General features: G+C 40.6%; 1 protein-coding gene across 2 annotated transcripts in view; it reads right to left on the minus strand.

Moving 5' to 3' along the window:
- The window catches only part of DCLK1 (doublecortin like kinase 1), a gene marked incomplete at both ends in the record, with an annotated part of 231,908 nt that extends 222,436 nt beyond the window's left edge, over positions 1-9,472 (minus strand). For both annotated transcript variants that reach the window (XM_084300967.1, XM_084300968.1), the window contains one exon: positions 9,097-9,472. In XM_084300967.1, coding sequence (XP_084157093.1) covers positions 9,097-9,472 — 376 coding nt within the window. The remainder of the gene's footprint in view (positions 1-9,096) is intronic.
- Between the last annotated feature and the right edge of the window lie 457 nt (positions 9,473-9,929).

The raw sequence follows: 9,929 nt of genomic DNA on the forward strand, positions 1-9,929 counted from the left end.
GTTCCCACAGCTAGAACTGGAGGGGGAGATGAAGGAGAACCCACTAGGGCACAAGGTCCCAGGATGCAAGAGAGGTTCAGGTCTTGTACTAGCAGAGCTGGCATGATGCTCCACAGGGAAGATAATAAAGACAGGAGGATGTTGTAAAGATCAACAAATGATCTTGAGAACAGATGTTGTAAAGACTAGAAAGCCAGCAGAAGGACACCAGGAGTGTACCAAAGAATTCAGAGCCACACGTGAAGATGGACCACTGAGCAGAAAAGATAAATGCAATGACAACGCAAGATTTTTTTTTGGTTTTTCTTTTACTTTTTTTTACTTTTGAAGCTGAACACAAAATGCAGAACGGGAGATGAAGTAACACATTCCAATGTCTGATAGTCACTGGAATTTCAAGTTCATCTGCACTTTGCAGCGACTTCTTAAGTGGTAAGAAAGGAATCTAAGACTGAATGCTTACACCAATCTTAAAAGACAGAAAGGTAAACCCTTACTGAGAGAGAGAGAGGGGGCACTCACTATATATATGGTAACAACAGAAAAAGGCTTAGCAGCAGGAATGACCCAGGAGTGAACAAACAAGACATGTTCTCTTTTATCTAAGCCCTGATCCAGTATTTGTTGCACTACCTACTCAATTACAGCAAGGTCAGAACGCACCCACAACACGTTATCTTTAAAATTTGTTAATTTTAATAAAACATTAATAAGGTTTTATAGAAAGGAAAAAAGTAAAAAGATCCTGCTATGAATAGGACCACCCTCAATACCATAGTAACTGTTGTATAAAATACAAAATTTTTTACTTCTGTGAAGTATCTGTGCAATTTTAGCTCCCTCTAGAAAAATTTAAACAAAATTTATTCTTGCCTCCACTTGAGTTTGTAGTCAGATTTAAAAATCACCAGCAACCTCTTTGTGAGAAAAAAAAAAAATAGAAAACATTTAATTTCAGAGTCAGAAAGCGTTTGGCTTACTGGCATAAAATAAGGATTATTTCATTAAAAAAAAAAAAAAGCTTCATATTAAAGCTCACTACTCACGGAGTGGGTGAATAAACAAACTGCCATATACAGCATAACCAGAAGTTTTGTTACATTTATAAAGAACAAGTTTGGTTCCTTTTCTTGAAAGGACAGCATTCCACGTGGTTTTTAATACCAGCTATATTTAAAGGTCAGCTGGCTTCCTTGCAGTGTGTAACAGCACATCATCTCCTAGCTACAAAATTAGTTTTGTGTAAATGACCATAAAAAACTCACTGAAGCTGTAGGAGTGTTTTAACATCAGACTGCTTTCCCCTTCGTTTCCAACAGTACAATATTACACCAATAAAATATGTGCACCAGGATACTTTTTTTTTTTCCCTTGAAAAGGCTTACCTTTATATACAGAATGTCTCAGAGACAGAATATCCAAAGCCTTGCAAGATTAACTATCTATGATAAGAGCTATCATATAAGAAAACAGAAATAAAGATGCCTCTACCATCATATTATCAACTTAAGATCATTTATTCCTCCAATACTTTGCCTGAAGTGCAAAAAAAATTTAGAAAATTTGGTCTGCGACTGCAGTTGTCATTCACAGGTGATCCTAAGGGTCAGCCCTGGAAGCACACAAGCCAAATAGATCAGAACCTCATCCTAGAAAGCATCTTGTACCTCATCTTAAAAATGTGTTAGTATCATTTTATGATGATATTCAGCAATTTCTGAGTACTCCTGACTTAAGTATAAGCATAAATTTCCTGAAGCTGGGACCCATGTTGACAGCAGCCAGAAATTTCATTGCTTAGTTTAATCCTTTACCATTCATGCTGCTTATATACAGAAGAAATGCCAACATACAGGACAAAAAGCCTTCATCTTGGCTTTCACCCTCTCTTCTGGTTCATAGTTACCTTAAGAAGAGATGACTGCAAAAAGAGTTTCACAATGGACATGCCTTACTAATCCAATAAATTCACCACCTTCTGCCTTTGCTACCACTTCCTCACAAGTCCCTCCCAGCTGCTGTAATGACGAGGCAAGGAGGTCTGTGTTTCAACAGCGTGAATCAGAGTCTGGAAGAAAGCAGGCTCACTGCAGTTAGGGCAAGACTAAAACTATCAAGTGATGAAGCAATTTTTCATGTTTTATTTTTGGTAACCTTTTGCTATTGTTGTCTTGCAGACAACAGCCTCAGCATGGCGATTTGTACCAGAAGGGAGACAGAAACTGTAATTTGCTGACAGCTCCAGACTGAGAAACACATTTCCAAGGGGTAATGGGACTCGAGCACCACCAACTCTTGGTCCAGGTCAGGCCTAAGCACAAGGCCCTGAAGCGTGTCCAGGGAAGGGCTACAAAGCTGGTGGGGGGGCCTGGAGCACAAGTCCTGTGAGGAGCGGCTGAGGGAGCTGGGGGTGTTTGGTCTGGAGCAGAGAAGGCTCAGGGGAGACCTCATTGCTCTCTGCAGCTACCTGAAAGGAAATCTGTGGGGAGCTGGGGGTCAGCCTCTTCGCACAGGTAACTAGTGATGGGACTAAAGAGAATGGCTTCAAGCTGTGCCAGGGGAGGTTCAGGTTGGCGATGAGGAGACATTTCTGCTCAGCAAGAGCAGTCAGGCACTGGGACGGGTTGCCCAGGGAGGTGGTGGAGTCACCGTCCCTGGGGGTGCTCAAGGAGAGGTTGGACGTGGTGCTTGGGGACGTGGTTTAGTGGGTGACATTGGTGGCAGGGGATGGTTGGACCAGATGGTCTTGGAGGTCTTGTCCAACCTTAATGAGTCTATTCTATGAAAACACAGCCCACAAACATCAGTTTTGACTAATTGACAGCTGGAAGAAGGTGATCTATACAGCGAATAATCTTCTGTTACAAATCAAGTGTTCCAAGACCTATGTTGAAGAAGGAGATTCTGGATTAAACAAAATTTTAGGAGACTGCCTACTTAAAATATCCATTAGACAGCACTTCCCCAAGAGACAGGAGTCAGCATTTCCCAGTGCAGTCATCAGTCCCTAATGAAATTTTGACTCTTGATGACAGTATCCATAAGCATTAAGAGCAGAAAGGGGGGGGCATCCAGCTGTTTGGGGACATCTGACATCTAGGAAAGAGTCATTACTACACATTCAAAACCAATCCTTTCCTGACAGCCCCCTGCCTCCTCACATTCTCAGCAACACTGTGAATGAAATGTACCATGCTTTAACCCTTTAAAATGACACACAGCACTCGTTTCCTGGTTTTGAAGCTGTAATCTCACAATGTAAATTGTGTGAGTGCTCAACACTCCAGAAATCCCATGCGGAACAAGAATAAATCTTAAAATAAATCTTAGTATTAAGAGACTAATAAAAAGCTAGTCATGTAGGACAGATCCCAAAACACGATTTATGTTTAAAAACAAATGAACAAATTGCTTATTACCTGTAGTTATACATCTGTCAAAATTCAATAGAGATGAACCACTACAGCCATTGAATGCTGAAGGATAGGTCTTACAGGTCACAACAGAACTTTGCAATATGCTTCATGTATTAAATTAAAAAATATACGTATCTGTATACAGGGTGGCTGCTAACTCTAAGTACTGATGCAAGTGTTTGATTCCCTCTTTGGCATATGGGCATTAGCAGTTAGTTTGTTTCTCCCAGCTTGCTAATTTTCTCATTACCAGAATGACCAAGCCAGCATCTCCTAATTAAAAAAAAAAAAAAAAAAAAAAACACAACTTATTTTCCTTACACTGCTTTTCTACACTAAAGGCAATCTGGACTAAAACGGCTTCAAAATGGCTTCATACAGAAGCCAGTTGGTCTTAGGTAGAAAACCCTGGAGAAGGAATAGAGAACCTGCTTGAATCATGGAAGCAGAGAAGGAACAATCACCATTTGTGAGGCAGCACAACTTCCAGTTTATTGGAAACAGCCTTGGTTGCTGGTAGAAGAGTACACACTAGGAAAAGAAAATCCAGCTACAAACTGCAAAGGTGGGAAAACTGCAGTAATGGCACACTTGGGAGGTGAGACATCCCAGTGAGGGTGCTCAGTCATTCCCTGCAGTCCATTTCCCCTGTAGATGTGACAATGGACAGAACAAGACAATGGGGAAGGGGATTGGCACCCCCAGCACTCAGTGCACACCTGCTCTTCTTCACCTCCACCTTTTTTTTTTTTTTTTTTTTTTTTTTGCTTGTCTTCATACCGGCAAAAGACAGAGGAAGAATCTCTCCTGGGAGATGACGAGGAATTCTGACTACCCTCCACCATGCAGAGCAGACTGCAAAGGTAGATGACCTGAACCAAATAAGTTACTACCAGACAGTTCCCAAATGTGTTAGTTAATAGAGCAATAACCTACTTAAACTACATTACTGCTGCCTTGTCTTTTTGCACTGTCTGAAAAAATGCAATCCTGCTAGTGAGATGGTGCACCTATAGGAAATACATCTGACCTGGCCATGCTCACCTAGCAATCAGATGCACCATGAACTTTAAACCAGGTCTCCTCCGATTTTCTCAAGGACTTTTTTGGCATATCGTTATTTTTTTCTGCTCAGCTCAGACTAAAAATTCCTCTTTCTTCTTCTTTCCAATCCAGAGGAAAAACTAGATATACTTCTTTACAATTCTGCTCCCTCCTTCCAGATTTCCTCAGTCTTGAGGAAAGCAAGACAGGTCCTGGATAGGTCTGGTACATGCTTTTAGGATTACTGGAAAGCACCTAGATTTTGTTGTTGCTGTTGTTTTTAAAAAGGGCCTTCCAAGAATTTGTTTAGGAAGACATAATGTGAAATGACTGGCTATTCTGGCTAATGGATGAATCTTCTCAAATTCATCAAATAAAATAATCAAATAGTGCCAAAACAACCCTCTACCATTTTATGCAACAGGATTATTCAGCTGTTTGTTTATTAAACAATATAAGGATTGCAGACATCTCTGCCGTAGGATCCAGTCCAAGTTTCAGTAACTTTGATAGCCCTGGATCAAGTCCATGGTAAATATCCAGTATAAATTCAATCCTATAAACAAACGTCCACATAGATTCAGCTCTGCAAACATTTAAACAGACACTTTACTATTATTATTTCCACTGAATATTGCACATGAACCTTTCCAGCCCACTAATTCCCAAGCACTGAGGTAGGCACGACCTAGAGGAAACAGCAAGAGCTCTAGAGTGCATCAGAGAGTGATTCCTACAGGCAGACCAGGCTGGGCTTCTCACCAGCACTGCTGGAGCGGGCAGCAGAGTCAAGGAGGCAGCAGCAGGAACAGATGCAAGAGCACAAAGCAGAGACGTGAGAAACGAGGTGACAGTGGAAATAGCAAGACAAATACAAAGCGTCAGGAAATCTTTCACAGCCCACCACTTCAAGCAAGGAGACGGCTTTCTAAGATCTTCCACTGGAAGGCAGCTTCCCTGCTGCAAATGCTAACTGCCTGCCTCCCCTCACAAGAGCCTTCTCAACCCTCGTGGGGTCCATCACCTCCTCTGTCGCTCCTGGGAGATTCCTACCTCCAAACAATTTTTTACCAGATTTTCAACCTGGTATATTTGTGCTTTTTGAGCTGCTCCTTCGATTAGAATTACTGCTGCCAGATAATCCTCCTAGAGGCATGAATTTTTTTTTCCAACTATTCCTTAGTATTATTTTTATGATTATGCCTACACAATGTGCACGTACGCATACAAATCTTTACAATAGTTTGGCAGCACACCCAATACTGGCACGTGACAATGCAGTTTCCTAGTACTCTCTCACCCATCTTGTGGTTTGGGGTTTTTTGGTTTGTCTTTGACTGCCAGTTCTCTGCTGCCGGCTTCGTCTTTTGTGGTAGGTATTGTGGAAACTTAAAACAATTGATTCTGGTTCGTACCCAAGGCTCTGAGGTAATATTATAATAAAAATTAATGAGAAAGGGATGCAGTACTGGCTATAGATTGGTTCTGCGGTCTTTGTTCCACGCAGTAGGACCCCAGGAGTAAAAACTGTAAATAAAACCCTTTGTTTCAAGTTTATCCTGCTCATTCCAACCCATTACTGGTCTTAATGCACCGTTCAATGGTAATTCTTAGGGTAAGAACCATCAGTCTATCTCCATCGACAGCTTTAAAGATGCTACCCTTTTGGAAAAGCCAAAGGAATTTGGTCCTTTCTAGAGACTTCGTTTACAGCTAGACGATTTAGCCTTAAAAGCAGCTTCACCTTTATTGTTTGTACAAGCCAGATTAGATATCATACTCAGAGAATAAAGTCACTTCACATTTGGAAACAATTATTTCAAGGTAAGAGGGTTCTGAACATCAGGTCTGACAAAAAGAAGATGACCTGAATCCATTACATTCCTTACTTCATCTAAGGTAAAAGCAGAGAAGTTGCTGAGCCTGTGAAACTTTTTATAGCAGTAGCTACACACTTCGGGCAGTCGTTAGTTTCAAGTAGAAGCAGGATATGTCCACGCACCTCAAAATATCCTACAGCACTAGCACACACCATGCCAGCTCTGAACCATATGCAGGGGAGAACGAAATATCACTGAAGCAAAACAGCTCCTTTGGGACCACCTTTCACACAGTTCTATGGATTTTGCTTGGGGATGAAAGGCAGTGGCTGCTGTTTTGTATTCCCCAGGAACCAGCTGCTTGTCTTTGTTCATTTACCCATATGGGAAGGTAAGAGCTGAATAACTTCCTCACAGGCATAAATGCCAATCTCCAAATCAAGGCCTCACATGTTTACCTTACAATGCCATCACCAACTCAGAACCCATCAAAACACATAAATAAAGTCTGGGATCTAAATTTTTAAGAGTCTCATGAGATTAATTCATACAATAAAGGAATAGTCTCACCATGAAGAAAGCAAGACTTCAGATTTGAGGACAAATGTTATTTAGAAAAAAAAAAAAAAAAGCAATTTTCCAGCTATTTAAACACAAAGTACAGCTTCAAGCTAATTGATGCTATACCAGACTAGCCAAACACTAATAAATTTGTACAGTAAAGAGTGAAACGGGCTTACATAAAACCATCAGTGAGCTAATAATACGTGGACTGGTATTCTACAGTGAAGCTCTATAAGGGGATCAGAACAAAACACCCCATCTTAGTTTTATACAAATAGACAGAAGCGCACTTTCAGGTGGAACAAGGATGTAGCTCATTTCTTAGACACAAAATTTGACTTCTGTAAATCCCACAGTGTCAATGGCACAAGAAAATAAGATTGTCCAACTTGAAATCTACACACAGTATGAGATGTGTTCGTCGTAAAAGTAAGGACTGAAGTCCCACAGAACTTAAGAAAATTCCCAAGCCCTTCTTTAAAATAAAACCTATGACCTGGTACTGTCATTCACTGTGATTTATTTTGGCACAAATAGAGAAGAATAACACCAGTTATAAGTCAGTCAATCTTACAGGTTGCTGAATTTATTTCTGTATTCAGTTGGTGTTTTTCTTAAACAGCTGGTTGTGACAGGCAGTGAAGGCTATGCAAATCAACATTAATATCAATGCTACTTGCTTCTTGACGAGCATACCAATCAAATAAGCACAATTATTTATACCGCTACTGAGAAGAAAATACACAAACACTGCTTTTAAACAGATGTTGATTAATATTGGTCTTTCCTCCCAGTAATCAATCTTCTCCACCAATTAAATATCATCCTCACAAATGCAGTTCTAACTCTGCCCTAGAATTCATGACATTAATCTTGGGACCAGCTGCCTTTCCATTTTGCTAGAACTATATGGTCCTAAACCCAGGAACTCGTACTTAACACAGGCAATCCCATCACTCCAGTTTCTCTGAGCATCTTTGTGTTGTTCCCTATTCTGCCTCGTAGGAACGGCAGATTATCAAGAATACCCTCTTCTCAAAACTTCTCTTTAAAAAGCTTTCCTCTGTTATGATACCAGAAGGAGACGACCCTATGGTGGCTGCACACCTGCTATGCAGAGATGTGCTCCTCTTTCAGGAACCTCTTTCAGCATTACCCTTTTCTTCTTCTCTCCCCAAATTAGCATTCTTCTGATCATCTCATTGCACCCTGGCACTGTAAGTTCTCTCATCCCATGCTAAAAATGAAGATCAGGAGGAAATTGCAAACTCTGTTGAAACTCTAAATTGGCTCCCCAGCAGCTATAGGTCCATAGGTTTTAGTTTACAGGTTTGACCAAGGCACATTGAGACCAAGGGCAAAATGAAAGCAACAACAAAAACATTATTGTTCAGCTTTTATTTTCTTTGATCACATCCAAGGATCTGCACTTAAACTTTAGACAAGAAACATGTTACTTATCCCTTCGTACTGGTTAATGCTTTCAGACTTAATACATTTTCATGTTTTATTCTAAGCTATCGTCTACACACATAAAAAGACATCCACTGCCAGGCAGAAGCACTTTATGTTGGAGTAACTGATAGTGCGTCATAGTGCAGGAACACAAACTTGATTAAAAAGCAACCTAAGGACACCAAGGGACTAGAAGAAGAAGAGCAGAACTTTTCTCTCCTGTAGTGTTTAATTCTATTCAAACCATCTCCCCCAGCTGAACCACAGCTACAACATTGCTATTTAAATGGCTGCCTACATTTATTCCACTCTGAGTGAAGGGTACTTTACGCATATCATTTGTAGGAAGAGTTGGAGTTCTTCACTTGGTAGTGAGAGACTTAAAAGAAATAACAATTAAAAAAAATAAAAATCACAATTGACTTTCCTCTAGAGATGAAGACATCTGCTGATGACACCTAGAAAACCTTGGACCTTGTCAGGTTTAACTGACTAAACTCTCATTGCTATTTTTAAATATGCAAGTTCAGAAGAAGCAGCAGGTGAGGTCTTCAAGATCTAGGTCTACCAACACGAGGTTGATAGAGAAAGGTTAGACTACTTTCAACAAGAGGGAAATAAGCAGCAAGGCAATAATACTTCAAGGCCCAAATTATGATGTTCACAATTCTAGGTCATTAAAGATCCTTTTCCTATCAGTAAGAACAGTAACATTGCTTATTTGCAGAGATTTAAGACGTTAGCCAAACAAACCCTGACCCAAACATAACTCTACACTTCCCAATGTTACTGCTTACCTTCTACTAGCTGGTCCAAGGAGGAAATCTTCTTGGAGCCATCAATCGTGTAGATTGTTCTCACTCCCTGGGGCAGATTCACATTGTCAGACAGAGTTCGGGTCAGATCAGCCAGCAGAGCTTCAAAAGATCTAAACCGGTCAGGGGAGATAGCATATACAATCCCTTTGAAATACCGGTCTCCATTACGATAGAAGCGAACTTTCTTGGCTTTTTTCTCAGAACTCAGGGTCTGTAGAGTGCGGGTTCGGTAAAAGCTGCAGTGGGCACTGTGGGTAGGGCTGGGCAAACCATTCACCCGGGACCCTCTGCCATACCGCTGCGCTTTATCACGCTCATCAAAATGCTCCAGCTCCATATCTCTCCCAAAGGACATCTTGAAGTTCAATCTAAGGGATGCACAAGAGAAGAGAAGGAGTTTAACAACTTATTTGTTTTATGGGAGCTCACTTTAAGATATCAAGGAATATACAAGTCATACACGGAAGACTGCTTTCTAGGTTGAGAAAAACACTTGGGTGAAACCTCACTACGTTCATGTGTTCATTTTACAACCCTGCTGCCGTGCCATAAAATCTATTTTATTAGCTAGGCTTCTATATGTCATAGAAACACCACTCAGAAAACCCACTGCCAACAATACACAAACACTAAGAACTGTTTATTCAAATTCAGTACGAGCTCTGAAACCGAGATTGACAAAGTAGAGCTACTGGGAAAAAAAAAGAAAAAAAAAAGAACCAATGGGTCAGTTTTCTACTTCTCCTCATCTTACATTCGGGTGGTATTCGAGACCATTCGCTACCACTGAACTGTTTGTTCCACCTATGATC

This window comes from Netta rufina, assembly GCF_964035555.1.
Source record: "Netta rufina genome assembly, chromosome: 1".
NCBI classification, from domain to species: Eukaryota; Metazoa; Chordata; class Aves; order Anseriformes; family Anatidae; genus Netta; species Netta rufina.